At 46.2% G+C, this 27,099-nt stretch overlaps 1 protein-coding gene and 1 long non-coding RNA gene across 7 annotated transcripts in view; one reads left to right on the forward strand and one right to left on the reverse strand.

Annotated features, from left to right (window-relative positions):
- g (adaptor-related protein complex 3, delta 1 subunit-like garnet) overlaps positions 1 to 27,099 on the forward strand; it is a 316,686-nt gene that overhangs the window by 269,803 nt on the left and 19,784 nt on the right. For all 6 annotated transcript variants that reach the window (XM_055075585.2, XM_050186104.3, XM_050186105.3 and 3 more), the window contains 4 exons: positions 21,141 to 21,188; positions 21,355 to 21,492; positions 22,010 to 22,144; positions 23,691 to 26,172. In XM_055075585.2, the coding sequence (XP_054931560.1) occupies positions 21,141 to 21,188; positions 21,355 to 21,492; positions 22,010 to 22,144; positions 23,691 to 23,804 (435 nt within the window). In that variant the 3' untranslated portion in view covers positions 23,805 to 26,172. The remainder of the gene's footprint in view (positions 1 to 21,140; positions 21,189 to 21,354; positions 21,493 to 22,009; positions 22,145 to 23,690; positions 26,173 to 27,099) is intronic.
- Positions 22,619 to 27,099, reverse strand: part of LOC140214079 (uncharacterized) — a 39,184-nt gene continuing 34,703 nt past the window's right edge. The window contains exon 3 of the long non-coding RNA XR_011890997.1: positions 22,619 to 22,892. This is a non-coding gene — a long non-coding RNA (uncharacterized lncRNA). The remainder of the gene's footprint in view (positions 22,893 to 27,099) is intronic.

Consider the following 27,099-nt stretch of genomic DNA (forward strand, 5'->3'; position numbering starts at 1 on the left):
GCTTCTTCCTTGCCGTAACAATTTATTGTATTCTTTTTATTCAGACGCTCTTATTTTCTAACTTCTTTTTCTATTTATTTTTTCCACCGTCTCCTCGTGCTTTCTTGTCCTCTTCTGCTCTTTCTTCTTCCTTTTTCTTTCTCCATTGGCTTGTGACACGTACATAACGCAGTGCATGCAGTGCCGCATGGTGAACTGAGAGTGCCGCTGCCATAGATTGAGATATATCATCATAATCATCATCATTTATTGACCCTCAAAGGCCCCTGTTGGGGTATTACATAAGGGGGGAGCAATAAGGGGGGAGCAAAATTCATAAGGGCAAAGAAGGTGCAATCAAATGAATGTCAAACACAAAAAGTAATAGCCAATGCAGATAGATATGACGCAGTGCCACCAAGGTGTCGCACGGAGAACTCCACGCTAGTGTGCCGCTGTTCACTGCAGTGCAGGGCGCGCTGCTGTGCGCCCAGTTCAGTTGTGCTTCTGTGGTTTGGAACTGCGTGTGCGTCCTCCTTTTACAGCGACCAGGTTTGCAATATGTACAATGCAACAGTATGGCGTCTTCAAAATCTCCGTTATATCTGTACACAGTTTCTTCAGGCAGGGTCGGAAAATCCTGAATGCCATGAAATGTGGTCGTTATAACCGATAGATCGTTATAAGTGGGTTCGACTGTATAAATTTTTTGTTGAAAGTGAACTCAAAGCAAATACCACATTTACACGAATATAGCGTACACCTTCTTCCGAAAAAGATGGATCCAAAAATTACCTACACATTTACAAGCGGATATAAACAGAAACCGTATTTCCGGCGTTGGTAACAGCCTACCATAAGGGCCTTCCGGCGTAGCATCATCACCATCACGAGATGGTGGCTGAGCATGTTTTCATGAATGTTGCTGTGGGTTCATTTTCTGCGCGACTACAGTATAAACCGGAATATAAGTCGAGATTTTTTCTTAAAAACAGCGAGTGAAAGTCGCCCCTCATCTTATATAGCGGCCATTAGCAGAATGTGAGTCGCAGTCTGGCAACCCGCGGTGTACCTGTTCGCGAACGGATAGCCAAAGCCGTACTGACATCCAAACGCGATTGCTTGCATTGTTTTTTTCATTCCCTGGCTCTTAGTCTTCGCGTGCGCTGTTTCGTTTGACCTCGTGTGCAATTCCGCATTAGCAATGAGTAGCGGCACGTGGAGGCAGTTTATAGCGGCTTTCAAGAAGAAAGTTATAGAGTTCGCTGAAGCAAAGGGGAACATGGCCACTCAGCGCATGTTTGGCGTTTCGGAGAAGAGTGTGCGGGATTGGCGCGGACAGAAAGATAAGTTCGCATGAAAACTGAACAAAATTTCCTTTCGCGGACGTTGTGCAGTACATCCACAGCTTGAGGACGCACTTGCGGACTTTGTGCGGCACCTTCATGCGCGGTCACTACCTGTGATTATGCATTCAATTCAATGCATTTCAATGCAATTCAATTCAATTACGATGTTTGTATGTTTAATACCACAGATGATGTGATGCCGTTGTTCGCGAAGTTGACCTTTATGTTTTGTAATTAACCCCCCTACGATAATGCCCAACTCAGGCGCTGTAGGTATTTGTAATAAATAAATAAATAAATAAAATGCAAAGCTTTCGAGCTTGTGCATGAAGCCGGACTACGCCGAGAAGAGTTCAGCGCACCGAAGTCATGGGTGTGTTGTTTTATGAGGCGCAAGGGATTTTCTCTCTGCCGCCGCACATCTGTATGCCAGAAGCTGCCAGAGGAGTTCGCCGATAAGCTTGTCAGCTTCCAGCGGTATGTGATTCGGCTTCGAGAGGAGCACGATTACATGTTCGGACAAATTGCAAACGCCAGTGAGACCCCTGTCTGGTTTGATATGCCTTCGGCTACTACGGTCAGCGAACGCAGCTCCGACAGGAAGTGAGCACTCGCGCTTCACTGTCATGCTTGCGTGCATGGCAGATGGCAGAAAGTTGCCTCCTCTTGTCATTTTCAGAAGAAAAACCACGACGAAGGAAGCCTTCCCTTCAGGTGTTGTTGTGCGCGTGAATGAGAAAGGGTACATGGACGAGGCTATGATGATTGAATGGGCTCGCGTGGTGTGGAATCGCCGGCCCGGTGCACTGCTGCGTCATCGGAGCAAACGTAGTCCCAAAGGTAAACCAAATCAGAATCTTAGGACTTTTCATACAGGAAAATGGGTATAATGATGGGACAATCAAAAATCTAGAGGGATTTGCCACGCAAGCCCTTGGCATATTTAGAAGAGTCGTGCTGAAAGGACGAGGCCTGAAGGAAAGAAGCTTGCCCAAGCATACGTAATAAGCCGCGTGTGCTATGCCATGCCTTTCTTCAGGTCAGAGGAGAGGAGGAAACTCGACTCGCTCATTCGACAGTACATAAAGAGGGCCTTAGGCTTACCAATTAGCACCTCCACAGGGAAGCTCCTCTCTATGGGAGTGCGCAATACCTGGGACGAAATAGCGGGGGCTGTCAGAATTTCGCAGCTCGAAAAATTAAGCCGAATGACCACGGGCAGAGCTATCCTCGAAATGGTCGGCCTGCAAACACATAGGCGACCACGAGGCAAGACAAACATCCCGCTGGACTGCCGAGAAAATCTAATCATTCCCTCCCTCCCTCGTAACATGCATCCCATATTCAACATGGAGAGGAAGGAAAAGAGAGCAGAAGCACTAATCAAACGTTTTGATTCGATGGACAGCTAGTCGGTTGCGTACGTGGACGCGGCAAGTGGCAAGTCGGGTGTGGCGGTCACCTCGGTGGTCGACGGCCGAGGTGCCCCCATATCGGCCGCCACCATTAGAAGCCGCAACTCGAAAACATCTGAAGAAGGTGCGATAGCGCTCGCTTGCGTGGGAACGGAAGCAAATTTCATAATTAGCGATAGCAATACGGCCATCTGGAATTTTGGAAAGGGTAGGATCTCGCCGGAAGCGGCAAAGGTTCTGGCCAGTAGACGGCTGAACAGAAAAATTAGCCTAATTTGGAATCCCGCACACACGTCCGTTCCTGGCAGAGGTGGCCCACCAGTCAGCCCGAGCTCTCTACTTCCGGGTGGCTGTGGAATCGCCCGACTGCCGGAACATGGACGATCGTCTGCAAAATTATACGGAGATTGTCGAAAATTATCGGCTACGCAGGAGACTGGTGCCACCACCGGATAAAAGTCTAAACAATAGAGAGGCAGTCGCATGGCAGCGCCTGCAAGCTGGGAACTTCGTAAACCCGGTCTGGGCATACCATGGTGTGCATGATAGAGAAAATAAGTGCAAACACTGTGGGGCGAGAGGGACCCTCGATCACATAATCTGGGAATGCGCTAGCTCACCAGGGGCTAAAGCAAACATAAATTGTAGAGAGGCCTTGGAAGCCCTGCTGCGCAGCGAGGACCCTACTCCACAGCAACACACCATCCGCCTGGCAGAAGAAGCCGCGAAGAGTCAAGATCTCTTTGCTTGCTTTTAATCGCGGAGGTTCTGTCCCCCGTCCCCAAGGCCTGTGTGCCAGGGAGGGGGAGTAGGGGCCTCCTTATCCGGCGGTACAATAAAGTTGCTATCATCATCATCATCTGGTTTTGGATGCGTTTTGCGGTCACCTGACAGAATCAGTAAAGCGTGCGCTCACGGAAGCTAGGACTGACCTCATCGTCAATCCTGGTGGAATGACGTCTACCCTTCAGCCACTCGACGTCGTACTAAACAAGCCCTTTAAGAACAGAGTGCGACAGGAGTACAATGAGTGGATGGCCGGCGACAAACCGAAGACGCCGACGGGTCGCCTACAAGGGCCTCCGCTTGTGACCGTTTGCAGCTGGGTGTTGTCGGCCTGGCGTTCTTTGCCAGATGCCATGGCGCAGAAGGCTTTTAAGAAGTGCTGCATATGCAACATGCTGGATGAAACCGAGGACGACGCGCTGTGGGAGGCGGTGAGCGACAAAGAATCGGCTTCCGACGATGCTGATGAAAGTTCGGACTAAAGTCACAGCTCCGGTGGTTCAGGGACGCAGCCGACGTTGCAAATAAATGCGTTTCGGCAATATTTGCTTTTTTTCTATTTTTTTTTTCTATTTTCTTCACTTCAAGGTAAGGGGGTCGACCTCTATTCCCACTTGACCTATATACAGTTTATACGGTAGATCACTTCCACAGAGACTATCAATTATGGATATTTCGCGTAACTGAGCACCAGATGTGTTGACGCATACGACCACCAGCATTTCTGGCGCTGTGCCAAACTCACTACTTGCGTAGATAACCAGGAACACTGTTAGCTGCATATTTTGATAAATCTGATGCAGACTCTTGTAAGATCTCATGAAAGTAATACTAGTAGTAGTATCTCTAAAAGTGATCGCTTCAGAATGCCGCCTTGTTTGATTGGTATCTGTGGCCAGTAAAGTTGAAATTGCGACAATGATGCCGCTGCTTTCATTATGAAAGCTTATTTAAAAAAAAGTTGCATATCTGTAGAGGTAAATTCTGCACGTATTGTATTTTGTGATGGCGAACGTGGGGACATGCTGTACTTCTTTTTTTTTTTAAAGTTGGGCACATATTATTTTTATGTGGATGTTGCATTCAGGTGCACTTGTATTTTCACACTTTAAGGGCCCCTTACCAGGGCACCTACCAAATTTTCGTTATATTGTCACGTGCTACAGAAGGTCTTTATTACAAGAAGTACTGCACCGGTAGGGACGAGCACTAGCCGAGAAGATGGCCAACTCAAAAACAACTTCTCCTTTCCTTGCCTGAATGCTGGCTCACATTTGCTGCACCTGGTAACCTGATGTCAATATGCTGTCTTGTTATATGCTCTCTAGAGAGCATTCTATTGCAATAATTTTTTAAATTGGTTAGTTACTAACAGAGATCAAAATATTTGAAGTGCCCCAAACCAAACAGGGTGCAAAGGCCAACTATCCCAACCAGTGGACCAACTTGGCTCACTAAGTATGTGGCAATGTGTACATACATGCCACTCTTCAATGAACCTCTTTCACGCTTGCATGAGTCACTGTAGATGCGAGACTGGGTTGGTACATGTACCGCTGTTCAGCGAAACTCTTTGACGCCTGCTCGGAGTACTGGGCATTAGGCACTTGGTCTGTGCTGGTGTTAATGAGCCTCTTAGATGCCAACTTGAGTCGCTGGTTATATGACAGTAGGTGCATGCTGCTCTTCAATGAACGTCATTGACACCAGCTTAGGTAACTAGCTAGGTGCACTGGGAATGTGCCGCTCTACAATGATGAAAAAGATACCTTAAATTTTTCCACTCCTCAGCAGAATCGAACCCACGTCACAAGGGTTCCTCACGAACAGCAAGCTGATGAGTTCGCAGGTTGAGCCACAAGTGCCCTGGGTATGTGCCACTATTCAATGAACACCTTTCAAGCCAATGCTCTAGTGAGCTATGCCATAAATGCACTGGATATGTGCCCTTCTTAGCCCTTTGAGGGTCAATGACGTAAATATACGGTGCCGCGAACAAGTCCAAAAATGATTGATGCTGTATATTTACGGCGCCGTCCGGACGTTTAAAAAGTGCAACAATTTCCTAACTTCTTTTCTATCATGTGCTGCCAGTATGTGGGAATACGGGGAATTTTATTTGCACTTCCCTCTCTCGGTTTTCGTTGCATGGTTTGTTTTAGAGCTAGTTTGCGCAGGCGCGTCTATATACTACCGCTCGTGCATTAGCGCGCAAGCAGGCGGTGGTTTGGCTTTTGTTCCGCGGGCGGTTTCGGCTTCTTGCCCTTGCAAAACTGATGGCTATCTCGTTACTAATTGCTCAAAGAGCAACCGCCTCTTTCTCGCTCGTTTAGTCCTCACAAGGGTGTGCATAGGAATGATGCCGCCATGTATGCGTTTGCGTTGCTTTCTCTCTCTTTATTTTTTTTTTAGACACTGGCGAAAACTAATTGCATCTGGTTGGCAGTAAGATGAAGATTAGCGGAAGTTTGACACACGTTGCTTTTTTGACAGGCACACGACCACAGTTTTCTTGAGTGTGCGCACCTACACAGTGCGATTACGCTATGGACGTAGATATTAGCTTAAGAGCAGGAACAGGTGAGAGTTGCGAAATATTCTCATGTGCGCCTTTTGAAAGCCTTGAACTATGTGTACAAAAAGGCATCAGATTTTTAATTCTTGTAAGTTTATTGCCTTTTTTATTGTTGTTATTCATGAATGAAGAGTTTAATATACCAACGCAAAATATCTTTTTCTCACTTTCTGGTCACCCTAGAAAAATTATGGTAAATTACTTTTGAAATAAATCCCTAAGAAGAATTGGAATCTGCAATAAAAAAATTGACCCTGAAAGGATTAAATGAACTTAGGCCACTGAGTATGTGCGGCAAAGTGTGCAGAAAGCGAGAGAGCAATTCCCGGCGTTTGCAGGCACCGGCGTGCCATGCTTCTCTTGGAGGCCACATGCAGATTTCTCAGCAGTGCCACTAGATGGCGCAGCATGTTTAGAAAGAAGTGCGAGAGAGGAGTAGGCATGACGTGTTTCTCAGCGTTCACACACACCAGTGCACCTTGTATTTCGGTGGCCACGTGTAGGCTTCGCCGCAACGGTACTAGATGGCGCCGAGTATTCTTAGGGAAGTTCGTAAAAATAATCCCACTGCAGCACAAGCCTCATGCGTAACTTGTTTCAATGGTGGCAATACTTTGTGTTGCTACACTGATTCAGTGCTAAACGCTTTACCATCGACAGTCATCGTGAGGTGGATTCTGCTGAATATTTTTCTTAGGGGTAGCTCGCCTGGCCGTTGCATGAGAAAGCCAAGTTCTGAGGCAGTTGGGCACTTTTTGAAGTTCGATATGTCTGTAGTGACTGCTATTTTTGTTCTATGTAACCATATTTTTTGCTATGTATTCTCGTCATAATAGTGTTCGAAAATTGTTCGATAGAAGGCATGATTCGATGTTAGACGGGTTTGATATAGTCAGGTGCAACTGTATTTGTTATAGCCAATATTTGCGACATGGAAACGCTGTAGTAAGCAGTCTAATTTACCATAAAACACCCAAAATTTCAGGGTGCCGCTCATTGTCACACCCGAGTTTTGTTAAAACCGTTAATGCTATAAGTAAGTCGACTATAGTTGTTTCTGTCCAGTTAAAATGTGTTAATGTCACTGACCAACTTTTTGGACTTGGGAAAATATTTGGACTTTCCTGTGGCACCACCACCTACAAAGTGCTTGAAAAGGTCAAGATAGAGGTAATTGACCACAGTTGCACTCACTCCTGTGAGAGCAGAACGATGGGTGGCTTTCATAATTTGCGGGACAGGCTGTTGGCATCACTCTCACTTCTCAGCATTGCTGGAAGAGGGGCTCTTCATAAATGTCCGTCCACTTTTGGAAATAACCGCTGTAGGTGTAAACACTATCGATGGTGAGCTTTTCGTTGTGCCGTAAAAAACTGGGTCCTTAAAAATAGGTTGTCAATCCCTTTAACAATATATTGGATAAAACAACGAGCAGTCGATGCACAGTCAACTTTTGTAAGTGTGCCATAGTAAACGAATTTATGAGGGCACCTAAGCAATTCTTATGTGTAAGTGTGAGAGCATTACTTGTTGCTGAGATATGTCGCTGAGTTTAGTGTGACGGTGAAATTTTGCCTAGTTTAGTGCTGCTGCGTTGAACGTGCGTGCTGATTGAAGTCTCCTATGACGAGCATGGATGTGCCGCAGCGTAGAGCTGAAGGCAGATTCCTGTCTATGAAGGCTGCCGCGTCTCTTTGAGACAGATTTGGTACCACATATATGCACAAAACCACGAGTCCAGTTTCAAAAAACTGCACACAGTGCACATCTCTCAGTCTACACCAATGCAGTCTCCGAGCTGGATGGGTCGTAGTTGATCTCCTGGCTTGGGGTATATGGTGACACCAGCCGCAACATTGTCAGGTCGTTGAGCGATGCACACGAGTATCCCGTGATCTGTCTCTTGTCATCCGACCTCATCCACGTCTCTGTGAGGCAAATTATGTCGCCTTTGTTGATGTTCACATGGTGCGCCACATAGTGCACGTATTTTGGTAGAGAATGCACATTGAGGCATACGATGAGACATGCTGCCCGATCCGCCATGTGCTTGCACTGCCCCGTGCGCCATCTAGTGAATTGCCTGCCAGACAAAGCCCAACCACATTCATAGCCTCGAAAATATTCATCATTGTCACCTGTTGCAACAGTAACGCAATGCAATGGTGGCACAGTGGTTAGCGTGCTCGGCTAAGGAGCAGTAGCAGCGGTGGTGGAGCACAGGATCGAATCCTCACCGTGGCCACTTTTTTAAAAAATTAGGTAAGGATAACGTAATTTGTGTTCCGTGTTTCTGCCACGGCTTTCTAATGATGGCGGGGTTGCACAATGAGCCAAGTAATGCTTTTGCATTAATAAACCATTCACTACAATGCTCCTTTGCTGCATTATTGATTACAACAATTAAATCTGGCTACTGTATGTGTGTACGAAAAGGAAATAGAAAGTGACATCCTCAAAAAATCCAAGGACGCCTAAGCGCTTCTTATGAGTTGTGAATGCAAAAGCATTAAAGTCCAATTGAATAGCGCTGAGCAGTGCTTTGAATTTTGTGCTGCAAGTAATGTACCATAGCGGTATGTGCTGCCCGAGCCAGCAAGTAAAGTATTAATACTGCTTTGTTGCAACACCTGGTGCACTACTGCCGCAGCAGGTGCATTGCCGCAGACAGGCGCATGGCCGGCTTCATGCGCCTGTCTCCCTTCCACCTTCTCGCTGACGTCGGAGAGGTGGAAAGGAGACCAGAGAGGGGCGACTAAGCATGCAGTGCAGGTAACACAGCACAAAGGTGGGTGTGGCAAAGTGGCTCACATTTTTTTTCCTGGATTTCGCATTCTTTTTTTTTTTCTTCTCCTGTGGCGACACCCAGCAGTCAGATTTAATTGTTATAACCAATCATGCAGCATGGGAGCATTGTAGTAAACTTTATTTTACCATAGAACGCCCAAAAGTTCACTGTGCAGCACCTGCACATCGTTATGTTTGAGTATTGTTAAAACCAATACAGTCGAACCTGGATGTGTCGAATGTGAAGGATATCACAAAAAAGTTCGATATATCAGCATGTCTACCAACCGGGAAAACCGGGAAAACCAGGAATTCTCAGGGATTTTGAGTAGTCTGGAAAAATGAGAAAACTCAGGGAATTTGTACGTCTATCAGGGAAAATTAGCGGTAATCTTGTTGAAAGGGTCGAAAGTCGCGGTAATGCTGACTCAAGTAACATACAGGAATCGTAATGAATCGTTTTTACGCCCTGTCGAAGGCTGAATCCCTGGTTTCGGACAGGCCGCCATTGGAACATGAACCTGGCAACGGTAACGCTAGAACGTTATCTAGTGAGGCGAGTCTAGCAGTGCTATTGGAGGAATTAGAGGGCAGTAAATGGGATATAATAGGGCTCAATGAAGTTAGGAGGCCAAAAGAAGCATATACAGTGCTAAAGAGCGGGCACATCCTGTGCTACCGGGCCTTAGCGGAGAGGCGAGAACTAGGAGTCGGATTTCTGATTAATAAGAATATAGCTGGTAACATACAGGAATTCTATAGCATTAACGAGAGGGTGGCAGGTCTTGTTGTGAAACTTAATAAGAGGTACAAAATGAAGGTTGTACAGGTCTATGCCCCTACATCCAGTCATGATGACCAGGAAGTCGAAAGCTTCTATGAAGACGTGGAATCGGCGATGGGTAAAGTCAAAACAAAATACCCTATACTGATGGGCGACTTCAATGCCAGGGTAGGCAAGAAGCAGGCTGGAGACAAGTCAGTGGGGAAATATGGCATAGGCTCTAGGAATAGCAGGGGAGAGTTATTAGTAGAGTTTGCAGAACAGAATAATATGCGGATAATGAATACCTTTTTCTGCAAGCGGGTTAGCCGAAAGTGGACGTGGAGGAGCCCGAATGGCGAGACTAGAAATGAAATCGACTTCATACTCTGCGCGAACCCTGGCATCATACAAGATGTAGACGTGCTTGGCAAGGTGTGCTGCAGTGACCATAGGATGGTAAGAACTCGAATTAGCCTAGACCTGAGGAGGGAACGGAAGAAACTGGTACATAAGAAGCCGATCAATGAGTTAGCGGTAAGAGGGAAAATAGAGGAATTAAAGATCAAGCTACAGAACAGGTATTCGGCTTTAACTTAGGAAGAGGACCTTAGTGTTGAAGCAATGAACAACAATCTTGTGGGCATCATTAAGGAGTGTGCAATAGAAGTCGGTGGTAACTCCGTTAGACAAGATACCAGTAAGCTATCGCAGGAGATGAAAGATCTGATCAAGAAACGCCAATGTATGAAAGCCTCTAACCCTACAGCTAGAATAGAACTGGCAGAACTTTCGAAGTTAATCAACAAGCGTAAGACAGCTGACATAAGGAAGTACAATATGGATAGAATTGAACATGCTCTCAGGAACGGAGGAAGCCTAAAAGCAGTGAAGAAAAAACTAGGAATTGGCAAGAATCAGATGTATGCGTTAAGAGACAAAGCCTGCAATATCATTACTAATATGGATGAGATAGTTCAAGTGGTTGAGAAGTTCTATAGAGATTTATACAGTACCAGTGGCACCCACGACGATAATGGAAGAGAGAATAGTCTAGAGGAATTCGAAATCCCACAGGTAACGCCGGAAGAAGTAAAGAAAGCCTTGGGAGCTATGCAAAGGGGGAAGGCAGCTGGGGAAGATCAGGTAACAGCAGATTTGTTGAAGGATGGTGGGCAGGTTGTTCTAGAGAAACTGGCCACCCTCTGTACGCAATGCCTCATGACTTCGAGCGTACCGGAATCTTGGAAAAACGCTAACATAATTCTAATCCATAAGAAAGGGGACGCCAAAGACTTGAAAAATTATAGACCGATCAGCTTACTGTCCATTGCCTACAAAGTATTTACTAAGGTAATCGCAAATAGAATCGGGAACACCTTAGACTTCCGTCAACCAAAGGACCAGGCAGGATTCCGTAAAGGCTACTCAACAATAGACCATATTCACACTATCAATCAGGTGATAGAAAAATGTGCGGAATATAACCAACCATTATATATAGCTTTCATTGATTACGAGAAAGCGTTTGATTCGGTCGAAACCTCAGCAGTGATAGAGGCATTGCGGAATCAGGGTGTAGACGAGCCGTATGTAAAAATACTGATATCTATAGCGGCTCCACAGCCACCGTAGTCCTCCATAAAGAAAGCAACAAAATCCCAATAAAGAAAGGCGTCAGGCAGGGAGATACGATCTCTCCAATGTTATTTACAGCGTGTTTACAGGAGGTATTCAGAGACCTGGATTGGGAAGAATTGGGGATAAGAGTTAATGGAGAATACCTTAGTAACTTGCGATTCGCTGATGATATTGCCTTGCTTAGTAACTCAGGGGACCAATTGCAATGCATGCTCACTGACCTGGAAGGCAAAGCAGAAGGGTGGGTCTGAAAATTAATCTGCAGAAAACTAAAGTAATGTTTAACAGTCTCGGAAGAGAACAGAAGATAGGCAGCGAGGCACTGGGAGTGGTAAGGGAATACATCTACTTAGGGCAGGTAGTGACTGTGGATCCGGATCATGAGACTGAAATAATCAGAAGAATTAGAATTGGCTGGGGTGCTTTTGGCAGGCATTCTCAGATCATGAACAGCAGGTTGCCATTATCCCTTAAGAGAAAAGTTTATAACAGCTGTGTCTTACCAGTACTCACGTACGGGGCAGGAACCTGGAGGCTTACGAAAAGGGTTCTACTTAAATTGAGGACGACGCAACGAGCTATGGAAAGAAGAATGATAGGTGTAACGTTAAGGGATAAGAAAAGAGCTGATTAAGTGAGGGAACAAACGCGAGTGAATGATATCTTAGTTGAAATAAAGAAAAAGAAATGGGCATGGGCAGGACACGTAATGAGGAAGGAAGATAACCGATGGTCATTAAGAGTTACGGAATGGATTCCAAGGGAAGGGAAGCGTAGCAGAGGGTGCCAGAAAGTTAAGTGGGCGGATGAGATTAAGTTTGCAGGGACAACATGGCCACAATTAGTACATGACCGGGGTAGTTGGAGAAGCATGGGAGAGGCCTTTGCCCTGCAGTGGGCGTAACCAGGCTGATGATGATGAAGGCTGGAGGAGTTTCCAGTGTACAGTCAACGACCGGCTTTGCAGATGCCCGATAATTTGGACGGCTTCGCGGCACCACCACGTACCCCATGGAGTCAATGTATCGGAAAGTCTGAAATTTCGGACGCAAGAACCCTTCACCATTCGATTTTCAAAACTTTTTGCTGTGACCGCAGGTCCGAAATGGCATTAATCAAAGCCACCACCGCTGCTGTTTTGATTACCTCGCCGCCTCGAACCGGTGCTCTCGTATGCAGATCCGCTGGCAACGCTGGCAACTGCGGCAACGCTAGACCTAGCTGCTTCGACGTTCGCTATTAAGCTCCTTGCCGTTGGGTGCCGTGTTTTTCATTGAAAGAATTCGCTGCTGTCAGCAGTGGTACCGACTGCACCTTTGTGGTCCTCGCGATTGACTTAGAAGCTTGGAAAGCACGGTGTGTTGCATAATGCCGGTTCCTGAAAGTCTTTTTACAAAAATGTTACTTGGTGAAGCGTACAAAAAATTATTGCAGTGAAGCATAACAAGAGTGGGAAGGGGCTATTGCCGCAAGACACAGTATGTATTGCTTAATTATACACGCGTGCATCCGGTATCTCCTGTTGCAGTACGACCACCGATATGCCTATTACGTGTACCGACAGGCCTTCAGAGCGTTTTCGAATGTGCCTGTGGCAGTTTGAGCCCTTTAAGGGCAGTAAATGGCATGCATTATTTTCCAACTGGCGGAGTTTTCGGACGTTTTCGCGGCCCCTAGGGAGTTCAAAAAATAGGACTTGGACTGTGCAACTGACCAAGATGATGCTTCAAATGGTCCGTGGGGTGAACGAGTGGCGGAAGGAGGACAAAAACAGAAAGAACCTACATATTGAGGAATGAACAGGAAAGGAAGCGTGCTGCTGCCGTTTTGAAGGAGCTTGAACTAAAAAAAAAAGTGTTGGTTGATGCCGAGATGCAGGTGTCCCTCATCCAACCAAGATAAACTCTTTAAAGCAGTGAAACACTACACTGAGGCATCGTATGCGGGCTGAGATTATGTCGGGACAATTGAGGTTGACGTACAAGCTGTTGGGAGAGAATCTCAATTGTGACAAAGTTCGAGCCTAATACCACTGAGCTTGCTATCAGTTGATAGAAATAGCTCATATTCGAAAATATTTGCTTCTGTATGCATCTCCTTTTTATTTGTATATGAGGATGCCCGACTCGATTTGCAATTTTTTTCGAAGACATCTTATTTGCTGTGCATTTTACTAAACCCTCCTTTCTATTCTCATTTTGAATAACATAAACACTACTCCTTAGTATTCAAACTGAAATAAGTCAATTTTTAAGAAATATTTTTCATATCTTTACTAGAGAGTGACAGCATCGGGCGATGTGGTTTCAGCCCGTCTTGACATAAAAAATAGTTCTGCATCACTCAGGGAATTTTGCAAAGGCACTCAGGGAAAACCTGGAAAACTCAGGGAATTTGGAAATGTCAACTTGGTAGACACCCTGTATATGGGTAATTCGGTATATAAAATAACAATATGATACCAAAATTTTCAAGGTGGTTTTACAGCTGTTGATTCTACACAATAATTTGTTATATTTGGGTTCGATATATTCAGGTTTGATTGTATTGCTGCAGTCGAACCCGACTATATCAAACCCGTTTAAATCGAACTATTCTATATACCAAACAATTTCTGAACACGGTATAGCTACGATGAGTATATATAGCAAAAATTACTCTTACATCGAATAAAAATAGCAACGACACCCGATATATAAAACATCAAGCGACGGAATAGTGCCCCCAGAAGTTGGCTTTCCCCCACAGTTGTGGAGAAACCTGGTGGTGCGGCTCCATCCAACCGCTCTCCCTACCGTGACCACGCTGCCTCAGGCATGCTATCGACGCCCCCTTGCAAGAAATGATCCTGGCCTGCCCGCAGTGCTTGCTCAGACAGCCAATCAGAGGCTCTTGTGCCCTCGTCATGAAAGATGGTGCAAGTATGAGTTGTCTCGCTGCATTTCTGGTTCATTGTGTTTGCTCCTTATGGGCCTTTTCCTTCAGTGTTGCCGTGATGAAGCGGCAGAATTGGCTTTCTGCCGTGAAGCTTGAAATCATAATTGGGTCAAACGCGGTGAGAAGTCGGTTGAACCCGCAGTGTGCAAGATTCCGAGGAGCAGTCTCAGCACGATCTTGAGGAATAAGGGGGAGATTAGGGCTAATGCGGCCAAACTCGCAACCCAGTGCCCATCACGCCCGACCTGTATGCACAGCCGTGTACAAGTGGTTCATCCAAAATTGCTTCAAATGTGCCGGCCTCCGCGTGCTCGGTGATGACTGTAAATTCTGATGAATGCGACGAAGCCGTTGCCAGTGTTGCTGAAATTTGGAGCGAGCTGTCAGAATTTGCTGAAGCTGTTGACGAATCAAAGGTCGGTGAGTTTGTGAGTGCAGATGATGGTGTCGCGACCACAGGAGAGCCCGAAAACGAAAACTACATTGCCGACATCGTACCGAGCACAAGTGAAAGTGGGCACAATGAAGAAAGCAATGACGGTCCTTTGCCCACATCCTCCGAGGTGATTGGTGCACTCACACTAGTCCGGTGTTTCTGCACGAATTCGAAAGGTTGCGGCCTCAGCTGCTCCGACTCCTTAAATAATGTGGAGAAGTGCTTGCTGCGTCGCAGGCAGTGAAATTGCCCAAGCAGCAGAAAATACAGGACTATTATATTGTTACGCCCACAAAAGGCGTTACTTTGATGCCGGGTAGTGTTAGATGCGATGGCCTTGATCAGCTGAGTGCCTGTCGAGATTCAGCTAGCCAGCCACCCGTTGTCTTCTTCGTTCACCACTCTTCAGTGCCCCCGCATACTGTTTGTTGAGGCGTGAACCCACTATGCACGTAAGAGCGTCACGTTTCCCTCCACGCACACGAAGCCCGCCGGGCAAGTCAAACAGGCTGTCGAGAAATAAAGGGCTTTAAACGGGCGACATGCGAAAGTTCAGTCTTTGCTGACCGTCGGCCATTTGATGTGAGACGTGCTATGCGGTAGGTTCATTCGCTGATACGCTCAGTAATAACATAGGGTCCAACATAGTGGGCCAGCAGTTTTTCACATAATCCACATTTCCTGGTTGGTTTCCAGAGCAACACTAAATCACCAGGGTCATATATCACGTGTCGGCGTCGGCGGTCGCAGCGTGCCTTCGAGCGGTCTTGTGAAACAAAAGTGCGTAAAAGAGCAAGTCGTCGGGCTTCTTCAGCAAGACAGACTGTCTCTGATATACAAAAATTATCGTGGCTGGAAAACGGGAAGATAGTGACGTCTAGTGTATAACGAGGCGGACGAGCGTAAAGAAGAAAGAAGGGACTGTAGCCCGTAACGTCATGCTTTGAGGTGTTAAATGTATACGTAATGAAAGGTAGCACGCTGTCCCAGTTCTTATGATCTGACTCGACATACATGGACAGCATGTTAGTAAGAGTTCTGTTCGTGCATTCCATAAGGCCATTTGTTTGGGGATGATACGGGGTGGAATGTTGAAACCTTGAAGCACATAGACGAAGCATCTCTTCAACCACGTCTGCAGTGAACTGTCGCCCGTGATTGCTGATGATGACTCTGGAGGTCCATGTCAAAACGCAGCAGAATGACAAAACGCAGCAGAAGAATACACACTTCGGTTGCAGTAGCTGATGGTATTGCAGCTGTCTCACAGTAGCGTGTCAAGTGATCGGCACACACGATAATCCAGTGATTCCCATTGGATGAATGCGGGAAAGGACCGAGGAGGTCGATGCCAACTTGCTCAAAGGGAGTGCTGAGGGTTGGCACTGGATGGAGTTGACCAGGAAGAGCACTCGTCGGACGCTTGTAACGTTGACACTCGCTGCAGCTGGACACATACTGGGCGGTCGTCTGGCGCATTTTAGGCCAGTAGAACCTTTCTTGAAGGTGGTAGAGAGTTCGTGCAGAACCCAAATGACCAGATGTTGGATCGTCATGCATAGCGCGCAAGACGGAGGCACGGAGACTCTCCGGGACCACCAGAAGATATCGTGTGCCTGTAGCAGAATAGTTCTTTTTGTAAAGAACCCCATCTAGAACGCAGAAACGAGTGGATGGTGCTGATTGCCTTGCAGTAACAAGCAGTGGTTCTAAAGTTCTGTCATTTTGTTGCTCAACCTTGAAGGTATTTATATCGGGAAATCCCGGCTCCAGTGATGTGATATAGCAGTCGAAGTTGTCCGCGTCATAGTCCGTCGTTGGAAGCAGCATGCGCGAGAGGCAGTCAGCGTCGGCGTGTCGGCGGCCGCTTTTATAAGAAACGGTAAAGTTATATTCCTGTAAACGAAGTGTCCAACGCGCAAGCCGGCCCGACGGATCACGGAGATTAACCAGCCAGCAGAGAGAATGATTTTCTGTCACCACAGTGAAGGGGCGCCCGTACAGGTACGACCGGAAGCTCTGTACTGCGAAAATAACTGCAAGACATTCTTGCTCTGTAACGGTGTAGTTATGCTCGGACTTACTTAAAGAGCGACTCGTATAGGCGACGACGTGTTCTTTGGTGTCGACGTGTTGAATAAGGACAGCGCCGATGCCAATACCGCTAGCGTCCGTATGAACTTCTGTGGGAGCCGCATGGTTGAAGTGTCGGAGAATGGGATGGGACGTCAGACGAGACTTCAGCTCATGAAAACTAGCTTCACATTCAGGAGTCCATTCAAAGGGAACGCCCTTCTGGAGGAGGCATGTCAGCGGGTACGCGATGTTGGCAAATCCACGAATAAACCGGCGGAAGTACGAGCAAAGCCCTAGGAAACTGCGTAGCTCTTTTACATGGCGAGGTTGCTTGAAGGCTTCCACTGTAGCAGTCTTCACTGGATCAGGTCGTATACCGTCCTTATCCACTAGGTGTCCCAGAACGAGTGTTTGGCGCTCTCCAAAGTGACACTTCTTCGAGTTGAGCACCAAACCCGCTTTGTCCAAGCAGTTTAGCACAAGATCGAGACGTGCGTTGTGCTCACTGAATGTGCGCCCGAAAATCACTACATCGTCTAGATAGCACATGCATACTTCCCACTTCAAACCACGCAGGATGTTGTCCATGAAGCGCTCGAAAGTTGCAGGTGCATTACAGAGCCCAAACGGCATCACATTAAATTCAGAAAGTCCATCTGGGTTACAAATGCCGTTTTCTCCTTGTCTGCCTTGTGCATAGGAATCTGCCAGTACCCCGACCTCAAGTCAACAGACGAAAAGTAAGACGCTGATGAGAGGCAGTCGATAGCATCCTCAATACGCGGAAGAGGATATACATCCTTTTTAGTGATGGTGTTGAGGCGGCGGTAGTCAACACAAAATCGCCATGTACCATCTTTTTTTCTTACCAGAATCACTGGCGCTGCCCACGGACTACAGGATTCTCGGATTACCCTCTTATTTAGCATTTCGTGGACTTGGTCATTGATCACCTTGCGTTCCGATGGTGAAACTCTGTGTAGTTTCTGTCGCAACGGTTGGGCAGATCTCGTATCTATGCGATGAAGTATACGAGAAGGAGGAAACAATGGTGGCCCCTCTTGCTAGAAAAAGTCAAACAGTCGGGCATGTTTTAGCAGAATATTTGCCACTTCGTGACGCTGCTTAGTGCTGAGTGACTTGTTTACCATAGTCAGAAATGAGGAGTGCGCCACAGGACAGGCATTAACGAAATGGCGCTCATCCGCAGAATCAAGGGCCTCTGTAAGAATGGCGAGCGATAGCACTTGATCTTCATGGTAGGCGGCAAGTTTCAGACCTTGTGGTAGTATTGCAGGTTCACTCGAACAGTTTACGGTCCATAAGTTAGTGCGTCCCTGAACAACTGACAGCGTGCAATACGGTATCAGTACATTCCTCTTGATGCAACTCAGATGAACGGGCTCCACGGTAGCGTCAAACGTTCCGTCGGTGGTAGGGAAACAGGCAACTGAAACACACGTTGCGGATAACGGAGGCACAACTGTATCCTGGAATACACAAAGCACACTTTCACGATACGGTGGGCCTTCCATAAACACAGCAGAAAAGCTCGTACCTACACTGATTTCACCCGTTTTGCAGTCGACGGTGGCACCACACAGTTTCAAAAAATCAAGGCCCAGGATTACGTCATGTGTAGAATGAGGTAGAACAGCGAACTCCACGTTAAATATTCGACCACCCAAGGTAACGTCTACATTATACATGCCCACAGGATACAACTCCCTACTCACTCCGCGAAACGTATCGGCACGGTCCCAGCAAAACATCACTTTTCGTCCTAGGAGGCTTTTGAACGCAAGACTCATCACTGAAACGGTTGCTCCCCTGTCCACTAAGGCCATGGATGAAACCCCGTCAATTAATACAAACATCTTATTCTTAAACATACAAATGGTTGGAGGTCTCTCTGTCGACATCGAAGATTGTCCAGCGACCTCACCTCCAACGGCTGCGCTGGCTAGTTTTCCGGAGGTGGCGACGGGTATCCACGCCGCGGAGAGGGCGATCGGCTTACACGAGGAGCGGGTGGTGGTGTCAAGCTGCGATCGGATGCTGGAGAACGGTTTCGCAGCGGTTCCGGGTGCTGGTGAGGCAAGCTTCCTAAATATGTGTGCGAGGGCGAATATGTTTCGCCCAGAGGAGCGCGGTACCGCCTAGACATCGTTGATCGGTCGAACCTCGGTGGTTGGCAGCGATTGCAGTACCTGGCAATGTGACCCAAGTCACCACAGCTATAACACACAGGTAAACGACGATCAATGAACTGCCCTTCGAAGCGCTCAGCCATTGGGGGTCGTGTAACAGAGCGAAGCAGCTGAGCCTGCTGCACAAGAGGAACGGTCGGTCTGCATGCAAACCTGCTGGGGCGAGGGTGTTCTGCAGGTCGGTGTTCGGGCGTAAATGTGCCCTCACGTGGCCATGGAGCTCCTCTGTGGATTGATGTCTGTGACACATACCGCCGGTTACCTGGAAGTGCAGGGTGCAGCAGGCGCCATGTGTTGCGGGTAATAAGCATCAGGTTGTCGTATGACATCGCGCGCAAGTTCCTGGTGCCGCAGCAATTCTTCACGCACGATCTGCCGTATAGTAGACGAAAGATCAGCGGACGGGCTCTCATCAGCGCTGGCAACGGTTGTCACATTCGCCAGGCGTCCAAATTTTGGCACAATGCGACGTGTTTTCAACGTCTCAAACGTACGGCAATGACGCACGACATCTGAGACGGAATCAACGTGTTCCCGGCTTATGAGGAAATTGTATACATCTTCTGCAATTCCTTTGAGGAGATGTCCGACTCTGTCTTCCTCAGACATCTGCAAATTTACGATTTTGCACAGCTTGAGGATTTGCTCTATGTATATAGTACATGTTTCTCCAGGAGCTTGAGCTCTTTGAGCTAGTGTTCTCTCGGCGCGTTTCTGTTTGACGTAGGAGTCACCAAAACACTTCTTAATTTCCTCAACGAAGCGCTCCCACGTTGTTAGGGAGTCTTCGTGGTTTTCATACCACATCAGCGCTGTCTCCCTCAGAAAGAGTACGACATATTCAAGTTTATGACATCCAATTCTTTAGCAGGCTTATATCAAATTATGCTCTATACTGAACTGATAGGCAATTTTTTGCGAGTTCGATATAGCCAGGTTCGACTGTACTTCTTCATAATTAAAATGTTTGTCCCATCTGCATTTTTCATCCAACCCAGTTATAACAAAGGGATTTTCTGTGCGCTTGAATATTGTTAGAAGTGGGCTCGACTATACTGGATGTGCATGCGAATTTTTGGTCAAGTGACAGAATCCCAACTGTTGTAGCGGCTCACCCTTGCGTAGTGCGTCAGCCACTCATCGACGTCTTCGCCCACTTTTCCCATGAACGAGCGTGGTTCCATGTAGTGCTGCAAAGGTCCAACTGGGGCTGACCTTTGAGCAGGTGAAACTAGAGCTGGCATTTGTCCACCTCCGTCCTGAGCCATAGGGAAAGTCATTGGCAAGAGACCGGCAAGACGACGGCTCCGGCGAAGTTCTAGATGTTGCGACTCCGTGGTACATTGTGTCGTACCCCGCACCTCCACCACTCTGTTACGCCCACGAAAGGTGTTACGTTGAAGCCGGGTAGCGTTAGATGCGATGGCCTTGATCAGCTGAGCGCCTGTCGAGATTCAGCTAGCCAGCCACCCGTCGTCTTCTTCGTTCATCACTCTTCGGTGCCCCCGCATACTGTTTGTTGAGGCGCGAACTCGCTATGCACGTAAGAGCGTCACAATATATATTTCACGTGGAACTAAGCTAGTTTCATCAGTAAAGTGATTTTATAAATGGTATGAGCTTTTATGACATCCAATTCTTTAGCAGGCTTATATCAAATTATGCTCTATACTGAACTGATAGGCAATTTTTTGTGAGTTCGATATAGCCAGGTTTGACTGTACTTCTTCATAATTAAAATGTTTGTCCCATCTGCATTTTTCATCCAACCCAGTTATAACAAAGGGATTTTCTGTGCGCTTGAATATTGTTAGAAGTGGGCTCGACTATACTGGATGTGCATGCGAATTTTTGGTCAAGTACCACAGTCGGTAAGCCAGCCTGCCTATCCCGCATGATCACACAGTTGCGTAATCGCAACGATGCAGAGCATATGTATGTACTGTACTATCACGTGTACGTATAACCTGCATCAAAAATGAAAAATTTGAACATAAAGTAGGGGTGTAAATTTTGCAAATTTTCCTTGAGGTGTGTCTTCAAGGCAGCATGTAAGCAGGCAGAAAATCACTCATTTTGTTTTATTATGAATTGGATTTATCTAAGTTCACTCTCCTAGTAATACACCACATATTACATTTAATCATCCAGGCAAAATTAATGTCTGCTTTGTGAAAATTTTTCAGCCTGCCTCAAGTTACAAGCCACTAGCTGAGGACAAGAACATCAAACTGGTGAGTAAGCTTGTGTCTTGAAGCATGTCATTTTTATTTTTTGTATTAGTTGAGCTAGACGAAAGATACACTTGCACAACATGACATCTGAAGCATGCATGAGTCTAGGAGAGTCCTTTGAATGAGCAGGAAACTACAGTAGGCAGGGCACTTGCATGCTTTGCAGACATATGAAGTGCGTACCCTGCCCATGGTGCGGGACCAGGTTGTGGTGTCAGTGATCTTCACCAACCAGAGCGTGTTCCAGCTCAAGGAGATGGAGCTAAACATTCTGGACACACTCAACACCAAGATGCTCCGTGGGGTAAGAGGCCCTCCTGCTTCTGCAGTACTTACCAGTTGAAAGCTGAAGTAACGACATGCTTTCGCAAGAATTTCATAGTTGCAAATTGTAGGGTAAAAATTGTAATTGCATGTCAGCACAGGTCGATGGCAATTTGGTATTGCAATGGGCAGTCGACAAATGAGATGGTAGCGAGACGTGTTTCTGGTGCCTGCAATTGCTTCCAGCAAGTTGCGGTTTTTCTAAACAGAAATGCTTGCAGCCACGTAAGCGTTCTTTGCTGGTATTTTACGCAATTTAAGTGGGCAGGAAATCCATTGGAGCACTTTTTACATTTGCATTACAATCTGGCCAGTTTCATTAATGCGGGTTTGCATTTATAAATGTTTCTTTGTCAAGAGATGCGAAATGCATTAAATCCGATGGCCATTCGCTGGGGATACGAAAATATGTCATTTTTGAAAGTTCCGTTGTCTGGCTTTCGTTATTGCGGGATTTGACTGTGCCAGTGCTGCATGTGTTGGGGCCACCCTTGCAGGTGAGTCCACAAGAGGGCATCCATCTGCCCTTCCAGCTGCCCGAGGGAACAGCCAATGAGGGCCAGTTTGCCTTTTCCGTGGACAGCGTCAGTATGGCGCAGCGTCTGCGCGGCACCCTCACTTACATGCTCATGGTAAGCCTCTTCCGTGCTCAGTTAGTTGGGGGGACGCGACTACAGTCGATGGGAATTCGCAAAAGGTTTCCAGCCAAAGCCCAACACCCTTCTAGTAATCAGGTGGTGGAGCTAAAATAGGAGAACCCATTATTGAGTAACCTTCTGCTTACAAAATAAACATGCAGCTCTGCAGCAATAATGGCGAGATTGGCTGAGGACACAGTTTATGGCAGTTGGACTGATGTTATGTGGGAATACTTGACTCACAATTATAGAATGTCATTGAACAGTGTGCATGTGTGATGAAGGGACCGTCATGCTGGTATAGTATGGTTATTCTTTTTGTACTCTTATACCACCTGAACTACCTGTGTGTATCTTTGGCTCATGATGAAGCAACTAGCATGCTCCAACATTCATTGGCACTTTGATACCATGTGTCTGCCTCAAAAGAGAGTTGAAGTATCATAACACACATTACACATTGCAACGCACAGTTGAGTGAAGGTACTTTAATTAGTTTACGTTGGGCGAACTTGTGCCCAACAAACAGCTAAGTGATAGTCTCACTCCCACGTACACAATCTTTTCGCAAGAGTTCCACACCTCTTCTTTTTCCCTTCTGCCCAGCACTGATGACACGTTGCTCCAATCGCACGTGCCTTGTGAGACCTTGTTGCCTGCTTCACTGCTGTTGTCTTTCGCATGTAGGCATAAACAACTGAACGGGTGCAGGAGGCGGCTGGTGCATGTGATTTGAAGGCGCCTTGCATCAATATGCAACATGAAATCAATAGTGACAGAACATTATGAATGAGGAAAACAAAGCACCGAACAGAAGATTTATTGAAGTTACCGTTTTGGCTCCCACACAGGAGCCTTGTTCACTATGAGACTAAAACATGTATGACATAACCCAGACAATTGGCATGCACAGGTAGCAGATTTCCACCATTTCAGTTGAGAGTGTCCCACATCAAAACAGTCAGCTGGGAAAGTTGGTAGGTTAACAGTATGAAACACAGACAATTCAGACAACACAAGTGCTCATGTTGTTTGAATCCTTGTCCGTCGTCTGTTTCGCGCTATTCGGTTTTTAAGATAAGAGTGTCCGCCATAGCATGGGTATGAAGCAACTTTAGATAAGGACACGTTCAATTTCTTTTTCTATCACAATCACACGTGCCCGATCCAAGTTAATAGCACACAGCCTGAAGAAAGGCAGTGTTCAGCAAGCACACTCAATGGCGCATGTTCACATTGTTTTCGTGCTGCCTGAGCCGCCTCTCGAAGTTTGCTTTTTCTTTTTCCAACATAATATTTTTATTAATATAATACTTTTTCCAACATAATATTTTCCACACTTAATATTAGGAACATATACATCACCAAAAAAAAAAAGAAAAACTCATTTTGCAGCTTGTATGGACAGTGATCTTCACTTGGCTGTTTTATTTATTTGCAAATATTGCAGGCAGTATGGAGCTAAATATTGGCAGCAATTGCTTTCCCTGTCTCCTAGGCACCAGTTTGTCAAACAGCTCATGAATGTTGTTACTTTCAGACAGAAACTGGTTCCACACACGAGAAGCTGGACTTCAAGCTACACTTGCCAGTCTCTTCATACCTGATAGGAACAATGTCAAAAAGGCAAGCACTCTTTGTTCTACTAGTCTGAAAGCACAAAACCTCCATGATTGCTGCGGCTGCTGCAGCACAGGACACAGTGTAAACTCGATATAACGAACGTTAGGGGACCGCAGTAAATTTTTCGTTATTCTGAAAGTTCATTATCGTTTATTTATTTTATTTTTATTTATTTAGTGAAAGCACCAGAATGAACCATTCCGCCCATCAATTCATAAGTTGTCGCCATATGAGCTATCCACAAAAACGCTGCCGATGGCTTTCCGCATGTGCTGCTGTTATTTCCCATAGATTCCGCCGCCACGCACCAATGAAGTGCCATATAATAAAAGTGACGCATGCAAAACAGATGCTGCCGCTGAGAAAACTGCCGACAAAAAGGTAGCTCCATGTCGCCTACAAAGCGCAATGTTTTTTTTTGTTTTGTTTTTTTCACATTTCTTGTCGTGGACACCACAACTGTCTCGCTCAAGACGGACACCTGAACTACGTAAAAGCGCAAGCGTGTCTAAACGACACTGTCTGGAAAGTGCAAAGTGTGACCGTGTGGCATCCCCACGAGTACGGAGGTTACATTTCACCGCGCGTTTAGCTTCGGACGCAAAAGAAGTGCAACATAAAGAGGCATGTGTAGAAAGAAGGGTGAAAGAAGGAATAGACCCTCCTTCATTGCTAGGCAACACTTTTCTGGGCGGAGCACGCGCTTGCAAAACCTGATGCACCGACGCCTCAGCTCACCCGCATTCTTTTTTTCTCGGGCGCCGTTTCAGGTTTTCTGAACCCATGCACTGCAACGTCCGCTCTCTGCGCCTTATTGTCTGCTAGCCTACTATTTCAGCTGCCATGAAGGATACTTGGAAATCCGAGGGTACTCAGATTTAGTAATATTAGTTTGTAGTACTGAGGTGTTAACATCACAGGGAAACTGAATATCGATCTATATTCTGAAAAGTTTGGTATTCTGAAGTTTGTAGTACTGAAATATCGTTCCCCACCTGCGGCAAGTTGTTTTTTCATCCAGTTTCATTTCCATTAATTTATAATTTAGTAAGTACAAATAATTTTCCCTATGTTGTCCTTGGTGTCAATGTTTGTTGGCTTCTTATTACTTGTTATTGACAGTGTTTCAAAATGCTTCGATTGATGGACATGGAGATCACAGCAAAAGTAGTGGCCAAACGAAGGCGCTGCTGAGGTTGGGCCCGCAAGCGCTGATGTTCCGCCACTCCCGACTTCATCTGAGGCTGTAGCTGCTTTGGCGCTTCTACACTGGCGCTGGCCTATCGCTTGTGGATGGTTTAGACTGTGTTGAGGACTCTGTTTAAGCACGCGGCTGCCAATAAGAAGGAGACTGCACTGCTGCAGTACTTTCAGCCAAATAAATAATTTGTGTGAAGCTTCAAGTGAGTATTCACTGCACCACGATCGGGGATCGTTGTTCGGAGTGTGCATTCGGTTGCGCCATGCGCGATTGGCCTAGACCGCGCCAACTTTGTGTGGCGAACGAAGTCGGCGTGGCCTACGCTAATTGCGTGCGGCGCAATCGACCGCGCGCTCCCACCTAACAATTCCCAATTGAACCCTTGGTTCATTGATTGATTTGCAGATGTTTGTGACGCATTTTTTTCGCGATATTATATATCGAGTTCTGGCTATATCGAACTATTTCACCTGTAGGTTCATCTGTAGTATATTTTCTTATACTGAATGAAGTGGAATATAAAGTCCGTACGGGGTCAGTGTGGTTAAAAGAAAAATACTGATTTACATTTGGTAGATGCATACAATGCTGTTTGCAATTGAAAGTCCAGTCAACTGAGGAGTTTGTGAATAGAAGCGCTTGACTGCTTTCCATAATCTAGTGAACCCTTACAATTGCTGTAATGAAACAAGAGAACAGCATGGCGTATTCTCCACGTAGTGGATTGTCCACTTCGGCCACCGCTGAATGGCTGGAGCTGCACAAGCAAGGAGGAGACAGGTGGGGGGCACCTTCCTCCTTATCGCGGATACCCCAGCCCAGCCAATGAGCAGCAGCCGTAAGGGACAGTCCAGTAGGTAGACACTTGCAGAAGAGCACCCTCCAGCTCCACATTATATTATTTATTAAGTGCATGTGGTCAGAATTAATCTAGAGCCCTCCGTTGCGGCATATCTCAAAGAAACTCCCATCATTCAGAGCCCACTACAGTCACTGGCTTTGCCCTGCAGCTCCCTTGAAGTTCGGACCATTTGCACTGAGCGTGGTCTACCATTTGAAATGTATCTCTCCAGGGACACATTTGCAGAGCTCCTGAGTGGTGGTGAGCTGTCGGCAAAAGGCAGCATCACCTTGGATGCTGTGGAGTACGAATTCCCTCATGTGCTCTCCAAGGTGTGCTTCCACTGTCACTTCACAGGTGGGTGCACAGTCACTGTTTTTGTACCAGTAGTTAGGTGGAGTAAAGACAAAGTGATATTTACAAACTGTCATGAAAGGTAAACTTGCCACCTACCTAAATGCAACAGAATGTTTCAAAGAAAGCCATTTCAGTCCGCCTGAAAAGCAGACCTGATGACTTCATCCTTGTAAGAGTTTTTTTGCCATCTGAATTAATCTGGATGTTGTATGGCGGCAGCATGGTGTCAAATTAATCAGCGAGTCAAATTCTTTGAATATTGCCACAACAGATTTAAATGAGTCTTTCCAAAACCCACAGTGTTGCCATCTGGATGAAACAAAGGTTGTTCCTTCTGTAAGGTTTTATGCTGCATTTCTACAGATGGTAATATTTACTAGCTTGGAACTTACCACAATGTTGTGAATTTTACTGTGACAGCAGTGAAAAGGTTGAAAGTTGTTTTGTTGTGTCTGTCTGTTTAACTCTGTAATGACATTTTTGTCATTTCATGTTGTCATCGTCAGACCATCTCTCTGCCTTCACCCTCGCCATATTGCGAAAAAAATAAATCAGAACTTTGTGATACTTGCCTTCAAAAGCAGTGGAAACACTCTGACGGCAAGTGCAGTGCTTTAAGATGAGATGTGGTTTTATCCACACCATGTCTGGCAGGGTTCTGTTGTGTAAAGTTTCCCAAGTAACATAACAGCTGTTCTGCACAGACATTAGCTGTTGCTGCGAGAAAGAACGAGAGACAAAAAAAAGTGCGCACCCAATTGTGGCTCAAGTTATAATCGACGACCGATAATTTGGACTTTAGGGGACCGTAAATAAGTATGAACTATCAAATGTCCGAAAAAAACAAATGTATCTGCAGAAAGAAAAATCACTTTATTTATATTTTAAGGCCCCTGTGCACGGAACAAGTGGTCGATGCGTTGCTGC

Source organism: Dermacentor andersoni, chromosome 11 (assembly GCF_023375885.2).
Source record: "Dermacentor andersoni chromosome 11, qqDerAnde1_hic_scaffold, whole genome shotgun sequence".
Classification (NCBI taxonomy): domain Eukaryota; kingdom Metazoa; phylum Arthropoda; class Arachnida; order Ixodida; family Ixodidae; genus Dermacentor; species Dermacentor andersoni.